Genomic DNA, 27,026 nt, shown 5'->3' on the forward strand with positions numbered 1-27,026 from the left:
CACATTCAGATAATCTTAGAACATCATATCTGAGACGGTAGATTGTTTTATACGGAAAGTACTTTCACAACTATTAAAATAAATTGACTGGAACCGATGTGATTTTCTTGAATAGTAGAGAAGCATACACTCCATTCTAAGAATTTACAGACCTTGATAAACATTCCAATGTTTACATCAGACTATTTCTTGCCTTTTGCATCCTGGGGGAAGTTGTTAAAAAAAAAAAAAAAAGTAAAAGGTAAGAAGCAAAAACTATTTCTATGAACCATATATACAACTTTACTTGTGTTTTGTGAAGATCAGTGCTAATTACTTTCTAATTTTGCAAAAAACTGCAGTTCCACCAAATGACAAACAATTGCCCCAGGCATATGGGAATATTAATACTTCAGACTTTTTTTTCTTCATTGAGTTCTACTTATGGCCACTTGGGGCATCCTAGAAATAAAGCACATTGTTGTCAGCATTTAAACCTGGCAGGATGCTTTCTGCTGCATAATTTAATAATCAAATCTGTCCTCTCTCTATAAACATATACTTTAATTCCTGCTCAGCCGATTCCAAGCATTGCTTAAGATCTGTGTAGCGTTTCTCTACCACTTGAGCTGCAATGCTAGCGCAGACATTTTAAAATGTCCATTATTTAAATTCCCTAGCGAGGCTTGTTAAAGTAACCATGCAGGAATACGTGATTTAAGGGTTCACTGGCTGAGAGTGATCAGAGCTGTTGTAAAGCCGAGCAGCTCACTCCTAGAATCCAAGCAATATGGGTGAGCTAGAAGCATTCTTCCGTTCTAATCACATGTCTCCCTTTGTTCAGACAGGCAACAGACAAACTAAACTTAGACTGATTTTAAAACAACAAGGGGGAAAAAAGCTGGAAGTCTGTGATTTTTAGTTCAGAGCTGATACAATTGCAGAGAGTTGGACACTAGACTGTACATGTCAGGAGACCAGGAAATACGGGGTGAGGCAAAGATCCATGCCAGCATCATGTCAACGGCTTTCATTCCTTAGGGATAACACATCCTGGCCTTAACCTCATCATTTGCAGGCATTTAACTCTTTCAGTAAACCTTATTGCCAAAAAGTGGATGGGTGACATTTGAAAAAGTATCATCATTACAAAACTGACGCAAAGTAATAACAGACAGTGAAGCACTGGTAGTTTGTCGAATTCTGTATAAACACTTAAACAAAAAATGTTTGCAGTCAAACCCTTTGTTCTTGGGTTCTTTATAACTCATGAGTCTCAGTCTGGCTGCCAGACTAAGGATTATATGTGTTGCCCCTGAACTATAGCTTTGTGGTCCTTTTCAGGCCAAAAGTAGCAAGGCCTCTCCTGGAAAAGGGCTTTTAAAAAAATAACATAAAACGCAGAATTTTAAGATATACATTTTAACCCATTATTGTGGACTTTATGAAAAATTATAGTAATCAGAGGAGACAAGTTTAAATGATTCAGGAGACATGTTTTGAGTTGACAATATTGCTTTACGGAGCATGGTTGTAATAGCGAGGGTCTCTAACACACAGCAGCTGGCTACAGCATGAGTAACCCAATCCAGACCCCCATTACGCTCTCCCTGCAATCCAGGGGCTGTGCACGCCAGGGCGTAGCAGATCGAGCATTACATCCGTCTGTGGGCTGCACACAAACTGTGGAGTTACAAGAGCAGATGAGGATTTCATATGGCAAACTGTAAGCAGAAAAGTGGACATGCATAACTCAGCGGTCAAAAGGCATCAAGGGGCAAATACGAGCCAGAAAATGATCTGGAAGCAGTTGGATATTTCATTGCAACACAGAACATAAACAGTTGTGTTTGGATTATGAACACACATTAACTTTTCGAAATGAGCATTCTCTGCTATCCTGTGTTTAAAGGGACACTCCAAGCACCATAATCACTATGGCCAAGTGTACTTTTCTGCCCATTTTCATGTATTTGCTAGAATTAGGTGTTTCACAGACACTGAAAGCCTATCTTCTCTGCTGCTCATAAGATGACGATGCTTTACTTTCTTGTTATTTGGCAAAAATATTTGTAAAGGTTGGTAAGGATTATCCACATTTAATTGCGGTTATCTCCCCTCCACCTAATGTAACAGTCCACATTTAAGTAAAAATTTAGAAATAATTTGGCCTAATAACGAGCTCTCATCATTTCCACCGCACCTAAAGGCCCTTTGCACTCTAACCACTACAATACATTATAGTGGTTATGGTGCATAGAGTGTTCTATAAACCGTAAACTCAGTATTTGGTAGGGTTAACGTTTGATCTAGATAAATCCCAAGAAACCTATTGCCTTCTATTCTATATAAATTTAACCGCCACAGATACAAATATCAATTTCAGATCAAAGCTATAAGTGTATTGGCAGCTTGGTGTTTGCAACCAGTAATACAGATGGAGGTAACACTATGATCAATGACCAGAAAATGAAGACTGGAGAATAGACTAGTGTCTGCCCAGTCTGCTACAAAATGCGGACAATGCAAAAAAAGAAAGAAAAGGACCAGATGGGAGAGTATTGCCGCGCCCACAAGGGATAGGTTTAAATATAATTCACCTTCCCCTTGCTGCCGGCCCACAGGACACCCAGCGACGTCACTGTCGGGGGGGGGGGGGGGGGAAGTGGGTCTTTACTTTAATTCTGTAATTCCAATACTGTTTAGTAAAGAACCACGTGACAAATCTATATTAAACAAAAATAACAAGGTTATTGTCTGAAAGGTAAATCGACCAAGACAAAATCTGAGACGGTGATATGTGAATGTTAAATAACGTAAGATTTATTTATTCTTTGGTATTTAGAAAGTCATGCAATCCAATCAATAAATGGCTTGAGGGGAGATAATCAAATGGTGTTTAGAATGCTTCCCTAAGGGGTTGTACACTATTCAGGATACGATATTTCCACCTGATTTGCTACATGACACAGAAACTCATACCTGGTGTAAAAAACAGATCCTAATGCTTAGCAGATTGAACCGCCTGGGGTTTTATACGTTCTTACAAACTTTATTTTTGGATTTCTAGCTAGTAAACCAGCACAAAGTAGAAAAAGAAAATGATTTTTCTTATATGATCAGAGACTTCTAGTCACCTGAGTTCTGATTTACCTAAATTTGTTTGTGTAATTATTACAAATAAAGTTCCATATACCCATTGTACAATGTGTGATCACTAATAAAGTAAAAACAAAGCTGCAGATCTTCAAAACCAGGGAAATATATATATATATTTTATTTGTATTTTATTTTTTTACGGATTTACATCATGCAGCATGATGTCAAGGCATGGCCTGGCATACAAGGTATATGTCTGCTGTCCAATGAGGCTGTAAGAAAGCAAGTGAGTGAAAGCAGGGGATCATGGGTAAAATTCTGGGTGCATATTCCTCGCAAATAGCATAAATAAGAATAAAAAGGTTGGGAAGATGTTACAGCCAGTACCAGGAAAAGCCGTGTAAGGTTTCTGTTGTACTTTGCTTCACTCCACACCCCAATAAATATTAGTTTTGAATGTAAACTGAAAGGGGACATTTGCCCTTAAAAAGAAAAGCAAGTTAGTCTTAAACATAGAAGCATATGTTATTGCAGAAGCCAGCTATAAATGAATGGAAAAAATGAATCATATTGAAAGGCGCATCAAGAACGGTCTCAATCACACATTTAAAGAGGCATCGTCACTTCTGGGGTCTTTTTGGTATTTTCCGAAAAAGGTAAATATATCTGCGTACAGTGTGGCATCTCAGAGGAGAAAGCGTAGGCAGATCTACATAACTATTTCATCTGGGTCTAGAACACCTGTCAGCCTCATCATCCAAGAGCCATGGTTATTATTTTTCTCTCAAAGAGTACAAAATGGGGATCCGTCAAATATTGAAAGATTCCAGTCAAAAAAAAAAAAATCTATATTCTTTTGCCCCACTAATAGTGTGTAATTAACAGACTACTTGTCACAGTGTTGTATTAAGCTAAAGCAAGTTGGATGCATATTTTTGTAAAAAAAAAAAAAAAAAAAAAGCAACCATTTTAAGCTTTAAGTAAAAAAACAAACAAAAAAAACAAGAATCTATTACGGTAATAACTTTTTTTTTTTCTTTCTTCAATAGGCATGTTTGCTTTAACAGTCATTTATCACAAACACACAACAGGGTGGGAATGCTTCCAAACATGCCTGAAGACAGTTTGAACTTTGGCTCACAGGGTATCCAGCTGCATAGCTTTGGCAATGAACTATGGGAACAGTAGCCTAATGACATGAGGGTCCAGGGCTGATTTTGAATAGCTATGCTTTGGAGATCTGCAGGATTGGACATTCTGTTGGAGCGGGAATAGTCCGCACACCTCTGGAACTGGGATATAATCAAACCCAACATTATTTATAACACAGTCCTCTTTAATTCTAACATTTGGAAAGAAAAAGACAACATAGATGTATCCAGATTGCAGGGAAGAAAAAAAGGAGAAGGAAACAAACATTATAGGTCACAAGTGAGCATTACAGCATTTCCTTTATGGGATATTCTTACATATATATTTAGCTGATGTATGCATATAAGGAATTAGGTAATGCTAGTTAAAATGCCATCTGCACTCCCAATCACACGTTCTCCAAGTACAAAGTAGCTGCTGAAAGTTAAAGCAGCCAGTAGGATGGAAGAGGCAGCCCTGAATTTTATCGGAAATTCCATTCATGGATGAACCCTGGAAAATATCTTTAAAACATGACCATGTGACATAAGTAACCAGCAGCCCTTGGTCAATTGCCTTGGTTAAGGCACAGAATGATAATAGGGTATCAAAGACAGAGGTCATCAATATTAAAAAAAAAAAAAAAATTGTGACTGCTATTTAAAGTGTTCCCTAAATGGATTCTTGTCATGTTTTCACATCATTAATGTGCCTTGATTTATTTATTTTTTTTCTCCTGTAAAAGGACATTCTTTATCTGTTAGATTTCAATACTAAAGGAGCACTATAGGGTCAGGAATACAAACGTGTCCACCTTAAATAAGCAGAAATCTCATGTTTATTCGAGCGCCACAGGGGTATGCCGGCGCAGGACCAGCCCCCGAATCTGCCTCCTTGGCTGACATCATCAGAATGCTTTGCCATAGGATTGGCTGAGATAGTCAATTCTGATGCTCTCAGCCAAGGAGATGGGGCGAGAGCAAAGCCAATCAGCATCTCCTCATAGAGATGCATTCAATCAATGTATCTCTATGCAGAATGTTCAGTATCTCCATGCAGCACGTGGAGACGCTGAATGTCAGTGCACTAACCAAGGCAGCCCTTCTAGTAGCCATCTGAGTGACTGCCACTGGATGTGTCCCTAGGCAGCAATGTAAACACTTCCTTTTCTCTGAATTGGCAGTGTTTACATTAAAATGCCTGCAGGGACTTACTGTACTCTCCAGAACAACTACATTAAGCTGTAGTTGTTCTGGTGATTATACTGTCCATTTAACTACTAAAACAAATGTTTCTGATGATAAAGTAGCACAAAAATAAAATGTTGCCCATCTGAGATCCCTAACTAGGTCTTCAAAGCTCAGAAAATAGTATTTTTTAACAGAAGATTTTGTTATTATCCCGAGCATTGACCATAATTACAAAGTTAGGGAGCTTGAGGGTAAAATAAAGACATGGCCATTAAGTCAAACCATGTCTTTTTGTATAAATATGCACTAGGATCATATCACATAGTATTAAATCATACGCTGAGGTCATCAGTAATTTAGCAAAGCAAGAAAGATCAAAACAGTGATGGACACTTCACATTCCATGAGAGCAAATCTCTTTTTCCGAGTGTTTAAAGTAATTTCAGAGGAATGTGGAACATTCTGACTAGATTACATATGGTATATATACTTTGTGTCCTCAAAGCGGTATACAATCAAGGCACATCAAAACAGGCAGCCTTTTTTTACAGTTCCCTTTTATTGGGACTGTTTGTTCTTTTGCGAATGTTTAGGAAATTAGAAAAGAGAAGGAAATCAAGTTTAGAGGTTAAATCATACAACAAAGTACCACTTGACAGTTTGTGTCATCTAAAGGGTCTCACTGAGCGAACGTTATCAGCCATCATACTTTCAAGGAAGGGGTAATTTCACAGTCTTGAAGACATTCACCCAAGATTGGACTTGACCATCAAGGTCCCAAGTTCAATGCTGGGCTAATCTTTGCTCGTTTGGCTCTGTTGTGTTACATTTTCCAGGATGGTCCCATGTATACCAATCAACACTGGGATATATGAAATCGTAAAGGAGGTCGGTGGGCCTATGGGGTGAGCCAATGACAAGACTCACATCATACACAGACTGCCCCCAAAAGGAAAAGTCCTCTCTAGAAAGAGAGACGGGCCATATGAAAGAGGAGAGTAAGTATAAGTAGATGCCATGCTGACTATCTTCATGGCCGGCCAAACTTGTATGCTTGGAGAAGGGGTTTTCCTCAGCTAAAATAACGTGTTTTTTTTTTGTTTTTTTAGCAGAAGAAAAATATGAGTTAAATCAGAAATATACAATTTCGCTCATGAGAAAGAATTTTGTTTTAGATAATTATGAACACCAAACGTGTGGATTCACCAGTGGGCATCTCCACTACCTGCTGAGAACATGTACTCATCGATCTTATAAATGTACATAAATATAAACTATATACACTATACAACAGAATATCAAACAAACAAAGATTACAACACTTTCAGATTACTTCTGCAACAGCTTGGTGCCTCTTTTTACTTGCCAGGAAATGCTGGTGAAAGAACGGGTTGTGCAAGTTAATATCCTGCACTTATCTATTCACGACATCTGAGCATCATGGGAGTTGCTGCTCAATGGCTAGGATTTTTTTTTTTTTTGCCGACTACTTTTGAGTTAAAAACGTACATGTATTTATATATCCTGCGTCAATTGAAGAATGATTTCCTTTGTTTGAGTCCTATGAATAGGCTATAAAAAGGCACATTACACAGACATTTCAGAGCTCTTATATACAGTAAAATGGGCAACCTGTTTTGTTGCTTCTTATTATATACAAATCTAACTAAAAATATTTAATAAACAGGATACTGCACAATAAAAAAAATTGACACTGCCAGCCATTGTTTAAAAATATTGATGTGGTGTTGGATGATACTGAGCCTGGTGTTAAATTTAATTCAGACTGGTGTTTGCCAAAGTCAACTTAAATAATTGTACACACCTTGGAGATGTTCTGAATTCTCAAACCGCGGAAAAACACACAAAGTCTTCAATGTAATTTCATCATAGCATAGTTTGTATCCAATTTGGCAAGACATTCATCATATATGAAAGAACCCTTGGGGAAAATGGCGGCCCATCACCCACACACTCTCACCTTTCACACAATGTATAGTTTATTTTCCCCTGTGTCAAAAATATTTTGTAGTCGCTGCCCACTGAAGGTTTCCTATAAATGGCTTAACTAACCACTGTTGAAACAAAAAACAAAAAAAAAAAAGTATTGGCCTATTATCTCATCAACTGTGACAACTGTCACACATCAGATAATAAAATGAGTGGCCCCCAAACAGCTATTCAATAGCAGGGGCAGTGAAGCACAAAAAAAAATAATCCTTGTATGTTTAGGGCTGTAACCTAAGTGGTTAGCAAAGATTAATAGGTGACCTAGCTTGCCAATGGAAATGGCTAACTTATACAGTGCTTAAAAACTGAAATGTAAATAAATGGCTACCTGAGGAATCTTTAAAACTATTTTAAAGTTCAAAATTCACAGTTAACACAGCCCAGTCACTCTAAACCTGCGAGCTGAACTGTACAGGGCTCTGATCAGGGAGTGCCAAAAAAAGTATACACTTTAATATAGCAATGAGTCAGGTGAGTAGAATCGTCTAAGTTTTAATTATAGCAGATTTTTTTGTTCGACTATGAGAAGCAGCCAGCATCTTTGTTATCACAGCGATGTTGTGCCGTGCTGGACTTGGCCATTTTTTAATCCTTACAATTCTTCCAATTACCAGGTGCACTGATACCTGAACACACCCACTATTTACTGATAAAAAGAAAATATTAAGATATCTATAAAACTACTTTCTTACAAAGTGTCTAACATCGACAAAATACAGGAAAAACACTCTGCTTTGACGAAGGAGAGAAAAAAATATATATGTGCTCGTATGATTATTGCTTCCTTGAAATAAACTGGTTCATAGGGTAAGGAGTTAAAAATCACGAAATTAGCACGTGTGTACAAAGCAATCCATGAAAACATATAGTGAAGGGAAAGTTGTTGATATCGGAGGTTTAGACTGTTTTTGTAAATCTAAGTGCTAATCTATATGTGATTGTAGGAGTGGTGGCAGTGAGGTTGATTTAAAATTAAAAACTGGGATATGAAACTCAAAGCTAACACACAATGTGTACCGATGTATTATACAAAAAATATTTCTCAAATTATTGATATTGCAGCTCCTCTTGGGTGAAGACATCTGCGGGAACACAATGCAGTGGGTTAGCCACTCCCCCACGGAGCAAGTGTAACATTTTGAGCCCTTTTAAGACACTGCCTAAACAGATTCTGCATCTCATTACCTAAACTAAAAAAAAAAAAAACTTGGAGATGCTACCAACACAGTGGGACTCCCATAAAATGTTTTTTGTTTGCCCCCCACACCCATAATATTTCCTGCATTTACATAAGCATTTTGCTTTCATATAAGGACATGCAGGGTACAAGATATTTGAGACACTTTAAAAAGAGAAGCAGCATGTAACTTCAAGTTTACAAAACACTTTTACCATTTATTTCACCCCTTCCTTTGACCTTTGCAAAGCTGGAATGTAGCATGACAGACTGTTTGAATGGAAAAGTGGCCTTTTTGCCTTAAGACTCCCTGCATCGCGAGTCTGTGGTGATGTTAAACAGGCTGCAGTGAAATTATGACAGATTTACACCCTACTTAACAAAAAATAATAATAGAAAAAAAAAAGTATCACAAACACAGGCATTTCAAAGTAAAAAGTAGTAGGGGTAGATATTCCATACCAAGGCCTTCCAAATTGTGCCCTAGTGACTGTCAACAGCAATCACAATAAAGTTACAACACAGGGCAAAGTTGCATAAAAATCTATTTTGTTAAACTTAAGCCAGTGTTATTTTCCTTTTTGTGATTGCTGTACAGTACTGGAGAATCTTGGGAGCTACCCGGAGAGCTGCACCTGGGTTTGACTTAGTGGAGTGCTGGTACGGCTCGCAGGAATTGTTTATGCACAAGTCCAACAGGGTACCCCAACCCATTGATGTCTGACCTAAAAAACATGGCTGCCAATTCAGTAGGGCCTTTTTCTGATCTTCAAAAGTCAATTTTTTGCAGGACAGTGGTTCAGTCAACCTTTTAGGGTTGCCATGGAGACAAGGTACAAAAAACAACAACAACAACAAAAGGGTGGTGGGGAAGGCAAAAGTCTAGTTCCTGTCTATATTATATGTTTGAAAATAAAACAGTATGTGTGTGGTTATATATGTGGATTTTTATACAGCAGCTTATGATTGAAAGAATATATATATACTTCATTTCTCACAATCCGTGAGTGCTAGGGAGTTTAAACATTAACTTTTTACCATTCAAAGCAGATGACAAGTAGAGCAAGACTGATTACCAGCTGTTCTTACAAGCAAGATACCACATAGGCTCTGTCATCTGGAAACTTAACTTTGGTCACTGTTAACACTGGGGAAATGACTCAGTAACCGCTAAAAAGCGGAAGAATTCATATCTTTCCTTTGCTTAATGAGTTTACATTGCAGGCGACCAACGTGGTATTTTAAGCCAGGAGTAATGATCACTTCAAGGTTAACCAACCTGCAGCTTGCATGATGATAGACACCTTACAGGTGAGAAGGATCTTGGGAATTTTAATCCATCGATAGCTCTTCCATGCAAAACTGCATTCAAAAATGTTCTTTATACTAAATGCAACCATATGGAGTGGAAAATATGTTATGTAAATAGGCCAGGAAATGGCCTTCGATAAAAAAAAAAAAAAAATTAGCTCTCATTTATTACCATACAAATAAACCAAAGCCAGGTTTTACAATAAAAAAAAGAAGAAAATTCATCCTGCAGGATGTTTAAAATGGAAGAAAATAAACATGCCGTCCCTAAACGTAAAACACTGCTTATTGTCAGAGTATACCGTACTTCACAAAATACAAGCTAAAAAATAGGGGTTAAAATACATACGTATACACACACACACACACACACACACACACACACACACACACACAGACTAAGGGACAAAGGGCTGGTTAATATTATTAGAACTTAAGACTCAGCCGAGATCAATGGGAACTCTCTAGAAAGCTGGTGTAACAGCTATCGAGATTGCTACATTTTGCAATGTAAGCCAACATGGAGAATGCACTCAAAGCTAGAGTTTATCACTTACAATCAACGTCACATTAAAATGGAAGACCGTAAACTAAACCGTTCACCTGCTTTCAGAATGCCCTAAATGAGTACATTATTATTGCACTAATGTTTACTAAATGACAGATCGTCCCTTATTTATGCCCAACGGTATCTTTATGTTCACTCAAAAATTAACTGTATGGCTACTTTGGTACAGTGGCTACTGTGGGCCCCACCATTCCCCAAATGCCCTGCTTCCAAAAATACAATTAAAATGGCTGCAGTGTAAGATAGGTTATGTAGAGTGGATTTTCAATAGGCATGCCCATATGCCTAAGGCCATTGTGGGGAGTGTTCAAATCACAATATTTGTGCCGTGCAGCTAGCCATGGATAGCCAATGAGTACACGCCCAGCTGATATCGTATCGCTAGCATACTGCCCGAAATAGTTTGCCATAGTCTATAGAACTTGGCTTAAATCAGCACTCCCTGGTGCTATAACAAACTAGCATCCAATGCCTCCCATCAAAATAAAAATATTTTATTTTATTTTTTTTATCTTCACTTACTTGCAGTGCTCTTTGCAGGAAGCATGCGAGTGGGCCAAACTTTGAGTATAAATGAGAATACAGATTACTAATAAGAGACAGAAGCTTGCCGGGACACAAATCACAAAATCACTCTTCTACAACACGGTTTTATTTTTAACGGCTGGCTTTAACCTGCATACACACAATCCGTGCCCAAATAATGCAAAATAGTTCTGGATATTCTTGAATGCACACGTTAAAGCTATTTTGGCGGAAGGAGACTGTTTTCTGCTGGAAATGTCAAACTTAGTGTTTATCTTCTGCATGCAGGAGAAAGTAGAAGAATGGTTTATTGCCGGGTAGGCCGCACAAACTGGAGCACTGAGCCAGAATTGTTAGATAATGGGAGAAAATCCCAAAGGGCCCACATATTTTTTCCAGTAAGGTCAAACAGCTGTCTTAAGAAATTAGTTAACGTAGTTTCGCTAAACTATAAGCAGGAAAAAATGAAGGCCTCCCATTCACAAGCTCATGTTTGTCTGTCTGAACTGAAACCCAATATGCACCTTGGCTGGCATTTCAATTCTTGGGATACAGGTGTCAAGTACCAGCAAGTCAAATGGCAGAAAAAGCCTCAGATTTTCCTACACTCGCAATCAATCACACAATTTTACATCTATTAATGTCATTAAATACGGTAAAGGAAGATTTATATTTAAAACCAAATGACATGGTAAGTCAAATCAAAATGGGTGCACTGAAAGGATGTAGTTGAGTACTGAGAAATGTAATGCACCATTCAAAAAACATTTTAGCACGCATAACAGGCTTTGAAAGAGAGAAAAAAAAAAGAGCATTTGATTGCCTTGACGAAACATGGATCAGTATAGCTTTGTGAACTATGATGCATATATAGGGAATTTGTAGCTGCAATGCCGTGATCAGCAAACAGCATATTGGTGACCACATTTCCAAAGCAATCTGCGAATTTTCAAAATATACATATATATAAAAATAAAAATCTAATAAAATAAAAATAAAATAACACGTACATGATGAAACTGTAGTTTTGTAAACCGATCATGATGCATAAGAAAGTAGCTGACACACCATAATGGGATGGAATTAGTCTAACATAATTACAGGAAGACTATTCCACGCATCTACTACACTAAAAAAAAAAATTTTTTATCAAAGGCAACAGGATCTTTCTAACATTTTTAAATTACCACATAAGCCATTCCCTGTTTTTTTCAAACACAAACTTCACCCCGATTTCTCAATTGATCTGTAACACATATATGGATGCAGTATTATAAATACATTTAAATCTAAGCAATTTCAGCTTAGATGCAACAAAGAAAAATCCTGACAATTCCATTTCGGCTTGGTTAACTTATGACAATTCTAAAAACACTGTTTCACCCAGATTTGTTGTGCATTGGATATATAAGTTCTGAACTGAAGGTTTTTTGGAATTCCTGTATGTAGAGGTCAATTGTGCCCTTTTCCTTCAGGTCACTGACAGACAGACAGCACTGAATATAAGCCTGTGTGTCTGCATGTGTGGCAGGAGGGCTCTAAATGTAAACTTTATCTCATACGGATCAAAAACTACATGTCATGAAAATGTGGTGAAACCTTAGCGTTACATACACATGCAATGAATGCCATTTAAAAGTCGTCCTTTGGAGAATAATTTCACATACTTTCGCATGCTTGCAGGTAGGTCAGATCACTGCATGAGGGCTGGTTGGAATGAAAAATTAAATGACTTGGAATGAAACACACTTTGGTAACAGGTATAACGTGATATACAACACATGGATTCGTTTATAGGGCTATACAGTGTACATTCTCTATTTCAGCAGATTGGGCAGATATTGGAAGTGTTTACAGCACTTATGGCAAAGAGTTTGCAAGGTTGAATTTCCCAATATGTTCTGCCTGCATTGACATCTAGAGATTTGCAGTTGGAGAGCCAACTTTTGGCCATCCCTGCTTTTAACACATGCATAAGTATGATAGTCCACACAAGGAATAAGTAATCTCTCCAGTTGCTGTGGAATAATGAGATTCATCGCTCCAGCCCTTAGTGGACTCATATTCCACAGCAGCTGGACTGGCAGAGGCTGTCTGTACTTGTTCTGTACCTTAGGGATTTAGTTGATAATAGAGCTGTATATTTTCCCCTGTATCTAAGATGTTTTCATTCATTATCGCAGCAAAGGCCTCGAGTCAAGTTTGAGAGAAACAGGTGAATCTCCCCCCACCCCCCTCCTTCTCCCCCTTTCCCAGATCATGGCTCGTAAGCTTAGTAAGCAGCTAGTAATAGTAATTTGGGGGTTTCTAGAATAGTTTGGGCTGGGACTTTCTACTTTCCATCCAGAGCAAGTTTAAGGCAGTGAAACATCCGCACTCCTAGCTGTAGATTGGCTTAATCTCCATTACATTCAATCCAAAGTAACGTCATACAGAAGAACCAATTACAATAACGGTTCTAGAGAGTTTTAAAGGTTTGACATGGGTCTAAACAGTGCAAAAATAATTTGGTGTTCGTTAGGAGAAAGAGCCCAGTAATACATTGTTTTGGCTCTGAAAAGTGTTAAATCCTATGTATACATTTACATAAGGCTCATCTGAGCAGAAACGTATAATTTTTCTCTAATAAAAACAGAGGTCCATCTGCATTGCATAGTGCTGCTTGTCTCTATGCTTCTTTTTACACTGAGAGGTACCCTGCTTTGACGGACCACATGGAGTCTGGTAGGGGTCAATTTAAGATATGTCTGTATTGACAGCATGTCCTGTGTTTGCTGAGGATTACTTAAGCAGTTTGCTAACACACTGGAAGACTCCCAACATGGCTTTCAGAAGACTGCACAATATGCATGTGGAGTCTTCTGTAAGACAACCTTGACCTGAATTATAATTGATCTACTTCAACATAACTGCTCGTATAGCAGTCAGCAAGCACTACACGTACAGCAGAGACAGCCCATGTTTTTATTTATTAAATACAGGACACTGATAATTAAATAGTTCCACGGCCATGGTGGTTGAAATCGACCTCTAGATATTATCAACTGCACCCCCCATAAACCTTTGAATGCCACAAAGACAATAAGTTATTGCAGGTGCAGGGTGGATCTATTTCAAGAACCACTATATGTCTTTATATCAATGTCCCTGACCGTTACTTTGTATAGCAGCAGAAGATTGTGCAGCAAAAGGATCTAACCAGCAACAATTTATTGGTCCGAAAGAAAACCATACTATGGGATATGAGGGCCTAACACACGCAGGGTTCTTTACTAAAGTGAGAATTCAAAATTAATTTAAAATTTAAGGTCAAGGTAACTTAACTGGAAAAATCCTACTATGCTTTCTTGGCTACTCTGGCCATAAAGGAAATCTATAAGGTCAGGAACACAAACATGTTCCTGACCCTATAGTGTTAAAACCACCATCTAGTCCCCTAAATATAGTAAAATCCTATGTTTATTCAAGTCTGCAGCTGCTGCCTCTGCACCTGATCTGCCTGCTTGGGTGACATCATCAGAAGTGATTCTGTGATCCAATCACAATGCTTTCCCATAGGATTGGCTGAGACCGTCAATGAGGCAGTTCAGGGGCAGAGCCAGCACAAGTTAAACACAGCCCTGGCCAATCAGCATATCCTCATAGAGATGTATTGAATCAATGAATCTCTATGAGGAAAGTTCAGTGTCTCCATGCAGAGGGTGGAGACACTGAACGGGGCAGTGCTGCACAGTGTACAGCACTGCCCCAGGAAGCACCGTTAGCAGCTATCTAAGGAGTGACCAGTGGAGGGTATCCCTAGGCTGTAATGTAAACACTGCATTTTCTCTGAAAATACAGTGTTTACAGCAAAAAGCCTGAAGGGACTTAATATACTCACCATAACAGATACAATAAGTTGTAGTTCTGGTGACTATAGTGTCCCTTTAAAATTGCAATTCACTTTGAATTCTCACTTTGGTTAGTAACCCTGACAATATTAAAATACGGACACTCATACTATATGCTAAACTGTGGTCTTTAGTTTTCAATTTTATTCTATCTGAAGTGTAGCCTACTCATATACTGGATATAAATATTCCTTATTTTCAGTTACCGTAGTACATGGAGGAAAAAAATGATTACCCTATATGTCTACCAGGGCGTGTCAGATATTCTATAGAAGATTCAATCACAGCTTGAGGTCAGCCAATTACAACAACTTCAACGATCACCCACCACCCCCATGGGCTGACTGAGTACCATGGGACTTGTTTGTCTACTATTGAACAAGGATAAGCATTAATTCACTGATATTTGACCTGCTGAGTCAGCCTTCAATATAACTAAAGTTTGATACACAGACTGCTAGACGTTATGTCCTGTGGCAAAACAAGGCTCAGTCCCTCCCTTTGTACAATCATTTTAAATCCCAATTTCTCACCATGCCCAGCAGCCAAAAGATAAGGCTAAATGAGAATGGAAAGACAATCCAGATTAAATAAAGCAATATCTTCACAAGACTGCCACAAGAAGAACCATTACTTGGCAGGATTTAATATATTTTCAGAGCGATAAAAATGGGTGTTTTACATTTCTGAAATTCTTTCAACAATACAGGATATAAGTTAAATTTATAAATATAAAATGGACTATGGTAATACATGACTGTGGTAATACGGAAATTGGAAAAATAAAAGTAATGGTAGGAGTTTTGATGTTATGCTCGTGTGTCGATCGCAAGAAATGTCCAGACATATTCCATTAACAAATCATTATCATCCATATGCAGGCATATTTTACATTTTCTTTTCTATAAAAGTGGACATAATATATTCACTTCTACTTAGAATAACTCAAGCATCTGAGATAAAAATTATATGGTGACCTCAACAAACTGTTTGCTACCAGATGGTTTAGGAGCAAGACTTACCCTTGTCATTTTAAAAAAGTTCAAAGAAGGCCGGCTCCATCTGACATCCTCGTCACGTCTGCGTTTTAGACGGGTCTTTCTTTCATTGAGCACACATGGCTGGGAACGGCACCTCAGCAAGCCCTGACGCCTGATGAGTTCCGGAGTTGAGGTGGGTGTGCTGTTGGCTGAAGGCAAGAGGTCTCCATTCTCCTTGATATGTTCCTGAGAAAGGGAAAGGCGTCTTTTGTGGTTGAAATCACAAGGTCCACCAGAGTTAATGTGGATGCTAGAATTTACACTTCCTTCGCTACTGTCCACAAATCCACTGCTGGCAGATGATGGCCTTGGAAGAGGGGAAATGTTGCAGGTGGTGACTGCAAATAGGTGGTTGTTGTTGGACAGGGCATTTGGTGGCAGGCTGACACTTGTGCTTCTCTGAAGGGTGGCAGCGCCATTGCTGTTGCAACGTTGCAAAGTAGTACTACCACCACTGTTGCATCGTCTCTTTGATACAGAAGTCCAAACTTTGGAACAACTGGGTTTCCAAGGTGACCAGCAGCGAGACAGTTCATCTGGCTCAGACAATGACCTGCAATGCCTTTTGGTTGGTGGTGCCAGAGGCTGCCCAAAGCTGTCATTGAGATTAAAATCACTTATCCATCCAGATACCATAGAGTTATTTGAGGACTCTTTCTGCCATTGCAGGCCAATGCCTGAGCTAAAAGGGCACACTCCGAAGGACAATAGGTTATTCTTGTTAAGTTCATTCCTGAGTGGGTAGCCGCTGTCTTTCCAAGGAGATTCATTTTCTGTAAAGATAAAGTATGAAAGAAGACAAAAAAAAAAAAGAAAAGAAAAAGAAAGTAGTTAAAATCTTGCAAAATCAAACTTAAACATGCATTACAAAAATAGTGCTTTGTACAGATCAGTAAATTAGGGAGGAAAAAATGGGAAAAATCAAGTGCTCAATAGTTGCGTCGCTATAAGATGCACTGAATGGTATGAACAAAAATAATGATCTTTAAATTACAGACATTTTTATTTTCTATAAATATTGATATGAACCATCTCCTATCTGGAACTATAATTAATGAATCTTTATAAGGACATGAGATTTATTCCACACCCAGGAACATACAACAGAGGCTAGTCCCAAAAATTGTCCGAAGCGGATCCATTTCACCCACAGAGGCAAAAGACATAGGCATCAATAGGTAAACTGGATCCGCTAAAATCAAATATAGGTAGGCATGGGACCGTTTTGGAAGCTTCACCTATTTACTTTTGTTTGATTTAATGTTTTAAATTTAGTTTTTTAGCTCGTTTTAGAACCAATATTGATTGTTTTCGGGAGCAACAAGGAAGCCTGATTTTTTTTTTTTTTTTTTTTATTGAATTTTGTGTCTGAGAGCCACCTGGTTGATTTTTATTTTATTTTTTTTAAGTGCTACAATAAGAGGGAAAGCTTGAAATATGCCATCCACAGCATTCTGAAATGTTGGACTGTTTTTACTATGTAAAGCAGCTTACAAAACACAAAACCAGCATCAGCTATTGAGTCCAAAGCACTGTTCGAAAGCGGCTTAATCCAACAGGCTCTGAGGTTGAATTTTCAAGTCTTCTTTCCATTGAATCTGATTTTTTTTTTTTTGTTTTTTGTTTTTAACACCACTGTATACCTTCTCTTTTAAAAGAAATGAAACAAATCTGCTACGGTTTCACAAAAAATACTTACCATTGATTTCGTAGGGGAACAAGCTGCCACTTTTGTTCAGCTTCTCAGATGAGTGCTGAAATTAACCAGAGAAAGAAAAATTCAACACTATACAACAGCACCTGGTGTGGAATACACCATCTGACACTTTGAGTTCCACCGTGATTAACCCTTTGAGTGCCAGAGGGGTGCCCAAAACATTGTTCTGGCACTCAAAGGGTTAAACAAGGTGGAAGTGAGAGGAGTTTTGTTTGTTTGTTGTATGTTTTAAGGTATCCCCATTTTGCAGGTACATGAAGGAGTTAATTTACTGTACACAAATAAAATGTATTTTCACAGGAATATAGAGTATCAATAATGAGAGATACTTCTGGAATATACACTTTTGTTAGTTACATTTTCTACTATGTTACAAATGACCATATTTGCAAGGGTAAACTGTAAGTTGGTTTATAGCACATAAATGTTTGTGGCAAATGTATATTAGCATGCCGTTATACAGGAAAGGAGTCTACAGCACAAACCAGGATAATTTCATGTTAAAGTCTAATGTTGGACGGTTTAAACTGAATAGATCTTTTTCCACAGTAAAGGAATTTTGGACACAATTCTTTATTGATAAGTGAAATGTGAGTTTTTACCATCATTTTATATTAACCAATAAAAATATCACTTTTTAAATGAAAATTGTGCATACTATTCATTCAACTCTAAAAAAAAATAAAAAAAAATAAAAATAAGTAAAATTCCTGATATTTTAGATCTTTATGCTGAATATTTGCTCTGGTGTGACTGAGACAAACAAAACATGCAAACTCTTACTAAAGGACAAAAAATAAGCAATTTGATTAACGAACTTCCTTGAAAATCCTTCAGGACCTCCATATATTTTTCACTTCGCCAAAAAAGATACTATTGTTCAACAACTTCCTTTCCACGGATACTATTCTTATTTTTTTACTCTCAAACGTAAACTTCCTTAAAAACGCAAGACCTTGGGGTACTCTTTCAGACAGTCAAGTTAGAGGAAAAGAAAACAGAATGCAACATTAACCCCCAGCTACAGAATATGATACTATAATTAAGAAATAAGAAAAGTAAAACAACAGGACGATAACATCCAGAAAAGCACATTTGTATGTTTAAGGGTATGCTCCTAGCAATGAGTGTAATGTAGATAAAAATCAAGTTAGAAATGTAGGCTATTGTGTTTCAATATACTTAAGAGAGCATTTGATAATGTACTGGTAACCATTTGTTGTAGCAACTGAGTTGTTTGCACAAACCACAGACGAGTGTTAACCGATTAGTGACACAAAACCTTTGCTTCTTCACAAGTAAATTCTATTTAAGTTTGCAGCCCGAGCAGTGTAAAAGGCAATACAACCCTGCAGATCCAGGTCATTCTACAATTAGAACAAACACACTGAATAAAACGAGCCGTAGCCAATCAGGAATTCTAGACTGATTTTAGATCCTAATAAACAGATAGTCAAACCAATATAGTGGATTGGGAGGAGAATATTATTCTTTCAGGTGCTCCCTAACCTACACTATGCAACAGATAGTTCTATATGACAATAAAATGCCATTGGATAGCCAGAAAATTTACTTTATCGCTCTAAATGGAGGAGAGGCTTGGGCCTACCACATTTATATTTGCATTACTTAGCAGTCCAGACAGCAACATGGCTTTTGCCCCTACTGAGAGGGTAGTGGATGCATGGAATAGCCTTCCAGCTGAAGTGGTAGAGGTTAACACAGTAAAGGAGTTAAAGCATGCGTGGGATAGGCATAAGGCTATCCTAATTATAAGATAAGGCACCACCTATGGTGCAGACTAGATGGGCCGAATGGTTCTTATCTGCCGTCACATTCTATGTTTCTATGACACGAGATGGTGGGTTACTCTGGAGTCTTTGTTCATGGGTTCAGATCTGCCACAGTTTTTTGGGGGTTTCTAGAGAAGACAGACCTTTTCTGCACACCCAATGTCTGGCCTTTCTTAATTATATTAGATTGTGGGATACTCTGTCCTCTAGCCCTTCTCCTTTGACTGCGAATTTAATGGAACAGAGCATTCCCTCCAGGTTTGAAGACTAGGTAATTAAGGGTTTAGGAAGCACTGGTCTTCAAAGATTTATGGACTTATCTTATTACACTACAGTCAGATCAGTTGATGAATTAAAAGCAAGAGCCCCATTATCTTCCATGAATTACTTCCGATACATACAATTACATGACTTTGCAATGGGGGACACAGTTAGGCAGGCAGCTCTGAATCTCCCTTTTTTTTTTTTTTTTTTTTTTTTAAAGGCTTTGTATAATGGATACATCGCAAAAAAGGTTCAATAACTATTTATGCTCAGATTAGGGGTTGCAGAATGCCGGAGCCCATATGAGGTAGATATGCCCTAAGGTGGTTTTAGTTTGGGGGGAATCAAGGATCTATCAGCTACAATGTTGTACAGGCCCGTTGATTTGGATCCATGGTCTTTTCTTCTTGCTAAGCCTGTAGAAGGCTTCACATGTACAAAAGTTATATAACAGTATCACCCTAGCATTTAGGAGATCGCTGGCTTACATGTAAATGAGGATTCACCTTCCAGGGATGGACAGGGTTGTGGGTAAAATAACGGACACGTACCTTATGGATAAGCTCTCTGCTTAAGTATGGAATCAAGGAAAGAATATTAACGGTCACCTGGGTTGGTTTTAATGCACTGTTCATTCACACGATGGTAATAAGCAAATTATTTTCAGGGAAATTGTTAAAACGTTTTTTTATGTTAATTTGTTTAAATTAAAATGTAATAACTGACTCAGTCAAGAGCATTGCAGCACAAACCTACATTGTATCATGTAAACAAAATATATAGGTCTTGCCAATTGCTTGGTATCTTATGCTTGTGATACGTACTATTGTTTACCATATCTGTTGACTGGTTCTCTATTGCTATTTTGTCTTCTTGCATGCAGCCATTGGCTAAACTGATCTTTTGTCTTACTGATTGACAACGTTAAAGAATTTAAAATGTACAAAAAAAAACTTAAATGGAAACCATTTAAGTGTAGTCCCATTATTGAGGATTTCAGTCTTTCAAGGGGATAGAGGGAAGACCACAGCCTATGAATTGAATTAGGGATCCCACTTCTAACATGGCTGCATACACTAAAGAGAACATCCTCTGAGATACCGCTCTACTAAACCTTTTATATAAATAATATGCAGATTTTCATAGAAAAGTGATCTTAGAATATTTACTTCAAAATCCCAGACAGGACTGTTGAGTGTTCTTCTTAAGGAAGTAACCAGCTCACTTGCTATGGGATAAAGCTCATTTGGAAGCTCCTGGGCCAAAAGGAATCCATAAACGTTTTTCCTATGGCCTACGTAGGCTTTATTACTTTACAGTGTTAACCTACTTAGCAAAATCCTCACCTTTTAGAACATTAGATTTTATTTCCCCTGTTATAAAAACTGTGAAATCAACAGCAGTGTTACACAGGTTAAAACACAATTTGTTTTTTGGCCATCGAATGTCGTCCACCCACGATTTCCTGTGAAGGGATTGGCCTAGCGTGATGAATCAGCATTTAGTGGGTCACCAAGTGTAGTCTTATGCGAGGATCAAAACTTTGCATTTAATTTAAGATAGTGAGAAAATTGTTGCGCTGTGGTAAGAAATACACAAGCCGGATGGGCACACTGCAAGTTTTTGCATCTACAGTACAATTAAAAATTTCCACTGCACAGAGCAAAATATACTGAAGTGAATTAAGTTTAAAGCAACACAGGATATCCTATCCTAAATGAACACCCAGCTATCAAAATAGCATAATATGCTCAAACCTACCCAAAAAAGTCAAACCACTTTAAACTCGTATTACTCCAAAATGTGCTAACAGATGTTGCAAGTTACTAGAAATATGTTTTTGTTGTGAAAGATGACCTCCAACAAAGGAATATTTTATCCTTCATGTTACATATGTAGCTATGTCTGACCAACTTAATAGTTTGTCTTTGATTCTTAACCATCAAGTTTCCAGGAAAAGAAAAGAAATTCATAGTTTTATAACATGCCTTAGCAATCCATTATATTTTTAAAGCTTAATGCGTCTGTCCTCTAATGACTAAAAATGTTGATGCCATGTGACTTTTGTCGAAGTTGTTTTTCATCACGAAGGACGTTCAAAAATAGTACTAATGAATGACAAACAAGATTTCTGATTTGGGAATGGTTAAACTCTGCTGCAGCATTCTCTATAGAAATGGATGAATGCCCTTACAAAGAGGGGGATAATCACTGCTCTGCAGGGTCTTGCTCTGTGAAGGGAGGAAGAGGTTGATAAGCCATTGCCTGTCAGCATGACTCAGACTGGTTAACGTGTGCCCTTCACGCTTCTGTCTGATGGAAGTGAATGGTGACGTGTCCATAGTCCACAGGCCAGCCTCCCTAGAAGGCAAGTGTTTAACCCTTTAACGTGTGTCCATTAGTGCATAGAGTTCCCTAAATTTGTTACAGTGGGTTTGGTTTTTCTCCGACAGGTAATCCGTGCATTTATCAGGTTGAAGGTGAGCAGACGAGTCAGATTGCAAAAGCAATATTCAACGAGATGCCTGGTTGCACAAGGTTAGGTTAAAGAAGTAGAGCCAATTTGTGACATGACATGGAATAGGTATACATTTAAAACTATACCGTAGAAACGCTTTTCTCTCTTTTTTTTTAAACTGACATTTGTTTGTCTGACATATGTATTTAAACAATAACACAAACTATCCTACATATCTGAATGTCTCCTATGGATTTCTTGAGCCATTTGAAAGTTATCTCAAGGAAGTAGATCATTGTCTTCTGCAAATGTCCACCCAAAGCAGGCGCACTAAGAATGCTTTGTTTTCCGTTATTTATTGAGCCTAGCTTTGGACAATGAGGATCTGCTTGGCCTGACCTTCACCGTGTGAAACTATGACAGGAGTAAAGGAAAACAGGCCTTGTACGAGCCAAAGTCTTTGTATGTGCAAACCTTGTGTGTGCAAACAATTACTCTGTTTCTATCACCTACTTCATATTTATTATTTTTGCAAAATGCATATTCTTGGTCAAGGTTTTTTCGCTACTTACAGATTCAGATCACATTTTTGGAACCCGTCCAAACAATTCATAGTAGGGAAGAAGAAGTGACTAGTCATTTAGTGAAATCACTTTATTACAAATTACATTAGAGTGGCAGATGTTTAGCAACGCATTGCAATAAACTGCATGTCCCTGGGTTCTCAAATGGGTGATGCCGCAAGAACAAATATATATCAGTGGTATAGCATTTAAAAGCCCAAATGTAATTGGGAGCTTCTGCATAAAAGAACAGCAGATGTTATAATTCTATTTAAATTTAGCAACTTAAAGGGACAGTGAAGGCACTATAAACATTTAATGTCATTAGATTTTCAATAGTGTCTGGGGTCCCCTGATAACCTTTTCGACCAGTTAATTAAGGGTCCTTGAATTCCGACAGCCGCTCACCCATTGGAGGTATGGTTAAAGATTCGCTTTTATGTCTGAATGTGCACTCTGATAGGCTGGAAGCGGTCACCTGACACAATCGGCCAATCAGAGCTGCCCATTTTGGCTCAGGTCAATACTTCCTCATTAGCCCAAGTAGCTGCTGGCGGAACGTTTAACATTAAACCATTAGAAACTGTTTAATGCTGAATAGTGGAACAGTGCCAGGGGACTCCAGACACCATAACCAATTCAATGAGTTGAACAAGTTATGGTGGCCACAGGGTCCCTTTAAACCAAACACCCTATATAACAAATGGATGGACAGAAGTTTAACCTAAAATAAATTCCATGCAATGTATTTGAAGGTCGATGTACAGTCCATTAATGGAAGAAAATATTTAATTTTGCACATTAATATTTCTACTGCACTCCCCTATTCACCAATACTAATTTAGCCTGTTTATATGTGATTATTAAAGCTCACAGCTGACAATAAAGGAGAACACATTGAAAAAAACGTAAATTTAAATAATTAATAGATGTGCTTGTACGGCATAAAGTAATTCATTATAATTGCAAGGAAACATTCCTAGTTTAAATGTTTATATTTACGAAGCGTTCAAAATAAACCATTTTCCCTGCGACTTCTGTAGCAAAATCTGTCCTATGTACAAACTCAAGTGCTCCCAGGAGAGCTTTTTTTGATCATCTTCACTTTGCAAAGACTTTATCTTCCTTATTCTGTTTTTATGACTCTTTATAATAAAATAAAAACCACAATGGCACCAACGTGACACTGTTGTGCTTAGATTGGTCCATCAAAACAGATAAGAGAATAGCTTGCATCCATGTGGAATGAGCCTTCCAGTCATAACAAGAAAAGTGCTTTTTTAATTTTAAAATTGAAAGAAGCCTTCAGTTTTATTTCTGTATAAAGTGCATAAGAGTTCAGAGTAAAACGAGAGCAGACCTGCCGGGAAAAAAAAAAATGGAAAATGCATCATTTGGACATAAAACTGTCTGCATAGTGCCTTCATATCTTTTCATAACACATGTGCACTTACCCTTAATGCCCCTTGTGATGTTGATATTAATAAACATTAATCCAACTCTCCCCAGACTGGTTACTTACACAAATCCCTTTAAAATGATACTCAAGAGTTTACTAGGCATTTGATCTAAGCAGGTTATGCCACACATTCAGTAACAATTACTACATAACAATCTAACAATTTTAAGTGAGGAGGCGATAGTCAATTTTCAAATCGGGTGCTGATAAAACTAAAAATGGCAGCACGGAGCACACGCTGTCAGTGGCTCAGAATACGCAGTTTGCCAAGTAGGCGCCATTATTATACTGCAAGAAAAAGGTTCGAGTGCTCTGATCATACTGAACATTTATTACGCCCAAGGAGAGCAAATGTTTTCTATAAATATTTGAATTATGAGAAAAGCAATTGTATCGGACACGACGATAAATATTTTATTAAACGTCATGCACTTTTGTTTCCTTTAGACTCATTCTACTAGCAATATCGCTAGCAAATATATAGATAAAAAAAATAATAAGTGACATTCCTTCTAGTGGTCATTGAAATTCTTGACACACAACTCAATACTAATGTACTAACTCTGTATGTCAAAAACCTAATTCACAGGCAGGAGGAGAAGAACACAGTGACAGGTAATTCTCGTGCACACACTCACAGCCACTACAGTAGAGTTGCTGTGACAGTTGCTCTGACGAGGAATAATCAGACAGAAGGCAGGAGGGAAAGGTGGGTTGCTGTTAGTGTACCCTCCAAAAACGTAGTAACATGAAAGTGTGACAGCACTCCAAGGATGGGGTGATTTTATTAAGTTATTGAAGTTTCATAATAAGTCCTAAAACAATGAAATATATAATGTATCTTTATAATACATTCATTGCTTTAGGCAGATTTTCAAGTGATATAAGAAGTGCACCGATCATGTCTGATGAAGGAACCATTTTAAATCTTTACGATGAGCTTTTTTTTAACAAGTTCAGGAAACAGGAAATAGAAAGTGGCTTATATGGATGTCGTGTTCAACATACCCAAAGCACAGAACGTTTATTTACAGTCTTACATTAATAAAAAAAAAAAAAAAAATTTTTAATTTTTTGTTTAAATCTAAAAGCCATTGACTTATTAAAAACATGAACACAACATAAAGGTAGTAAAGCCACTACAGAATGTTCTAGTGATTGATGCAATATTTTACTTTCACAGATGACAGCTCCAACTTAGCCTCTAAAATCTATTCTCAATTTCAACTTTTCTAAAAAAAAAAAAAAAAAAAAAAGGGGGGTCTGGGTACACTTCAAGTCCGTGCTTAAAGATTTGCTGGCCAACATAAATTCACACCAGGCATGTACCACTTCTTTGCTTATCCAACTGCTGAAATGTAAATATAAATAATAAATATAACAAAGCAATGCCTTTCTTAGCTGTGCTTCTGCAGTGCAAAAAGAAAATTTGCAAGAACTTAATTTTGCAGAATATCGGTGGGCATAATAATATTATGTGCTCAAGTAATTGCAATTTGGTGTTTGGATTCACATGATCATTAATAGATAAAAGGCTACAGACTGCAGTAGAAGCCTGTAAAAAAAAGCCCCAAAAGTGTCGTTGTCAATTGGCTCTGCCCCCGACTGCTTTTTAGCAGCACTGTACAGATTGAGCCATGCTGGGGCTCCTTCACATGTAAGGGGTGACTTAATATTTACTTTTAATACTTTTGCATGAGGCCGAGACAGTGATCAAAACTGAAGAAATTTGTTTCTCTGCCAGTCCAAGACAAGTATGGGTACAGAAAAAGGGAAGGTGTACTTTAGCCCATCTAATCAAAAATAAGTGTATTTACTCATATTTTGGGACAGTAGTTAAGGATTGCAAAACAAGTCTGGGAAGATATAATAATGAAGGGAATAAAATATCTTGTTTTTGACTTGTAAGAATACCTTGACATTTAGTTGTTATTCAACAATCATATCAGTGATCAGAAAACAGCTTTGGAGACCTAGAACTCTATACTTTGCTGTGTTACTATCGCTTCAAGGCACCCTTTATAATGACTTATGCTGATTGCACGGATTATAATGCAAACAGTCACCATGGTTATTGATGCCAGCTCAAGTCCGAGAAGTCCTGAACAGGAGCCCCTCTGTCTTCTCTTGGTCTGGGACATGTGACAATACATGTATATCTTTCCATCTCTGTATGTACAAGCACATGTGACATGTGACAGGCCTGCACGTATGCACAATAGAACCACCTGCAGTCTCATTTTCTGAAAATTATATTCTGCTGAGAAGAGTTTCTAACAGAAATGTTTAAACAAAATGTGATATGGAAGGTCTACTTAAATAAAGAGTAATGGACTCATTTTATAAGATGCGTAACATTACCTAAAACGTAATAGACCTTTTTATTTTTTACGAAGAGTGTTGCATATGTTGTACCAGATGACATTTATGCAATACTATTATGCCCTTGTTCATCTTATTTTCAAAAGTGAGGTCCTACTGGTTAGTAAGGCACCTTAAAAAAAAAAACAGACGCAATAGTCTCATTGAAAATGACAGATGGGGCAAGGCAGGATCCTTTCTAACATTTAAAAAAAAAAAAAAGTCTCAATGCATCAACAATGACTATTACCCATGCTTCGGACCGAAAGGTATCGACACTAGCATGCATCTTAAAAAGTACTTTTTACATTATTTTGACTGCATTGTAAAAATAACACTTGTCATCTATGTAAAAGAAGCACACATTTTAATTTTACGGTGGTAAATTAATAATCAATACTGTTGAGGTTCCTGTAAGGTAATTTACGCAAGAGGAATGTGCCAAGTTATACCTTATACAACAGAAACCTAAATCAGTAAACTTATTGATC

At 37.6% G+C, this 27,026-nt stretch overlaps 1 protein-coding gene across 3 annotated transcripts in view; it reads right to left on the minus strand.

Annotated features, from left to right (window-relative positions):
* FAM53A (family with sequence similarity 53 member A) overlaps positions 1-27,026 on the minus strand; it is a 61,089-nt gene that overhangs the window by 14,899 nt on the left and 19,164 nt on the right. For all 3 annotated transcript variants that reach the window (XM_063457664.1, XM_063457662.1, XM_063457663.1), the window contains exons 3-4: positions 17,620-17,674; positions 15,903-16,693 (exon numbers count right to left, since the gene is read on the minus strand). In XM_063457664.1, the coding sequence (XP_063313734.1) occupies positions 15,903-16,693; positions 17,620-17,674 (846 nt within the window). The remainder of the gene's footprint in view (positions 1-15,902; positions 16,694-17,619; positions 17,675-27,026) is intronic.

Source organism: Pelobates fuscus, chromosome 6 (assembly GCF_036172605.1).
Source record: "Pelobates fuscus isolate aPelFus1 chromosome 6, aPelFus1.pri, whole genome shotgun sequence".
In the NCBI taxonomy this organism is placed as follows: domain Eukaryota; kingdom Metazoa; phylum Chordata; class Amphibia; order Anura; family Pelobatidae; genus Pelobates; species Pelobates fuscus.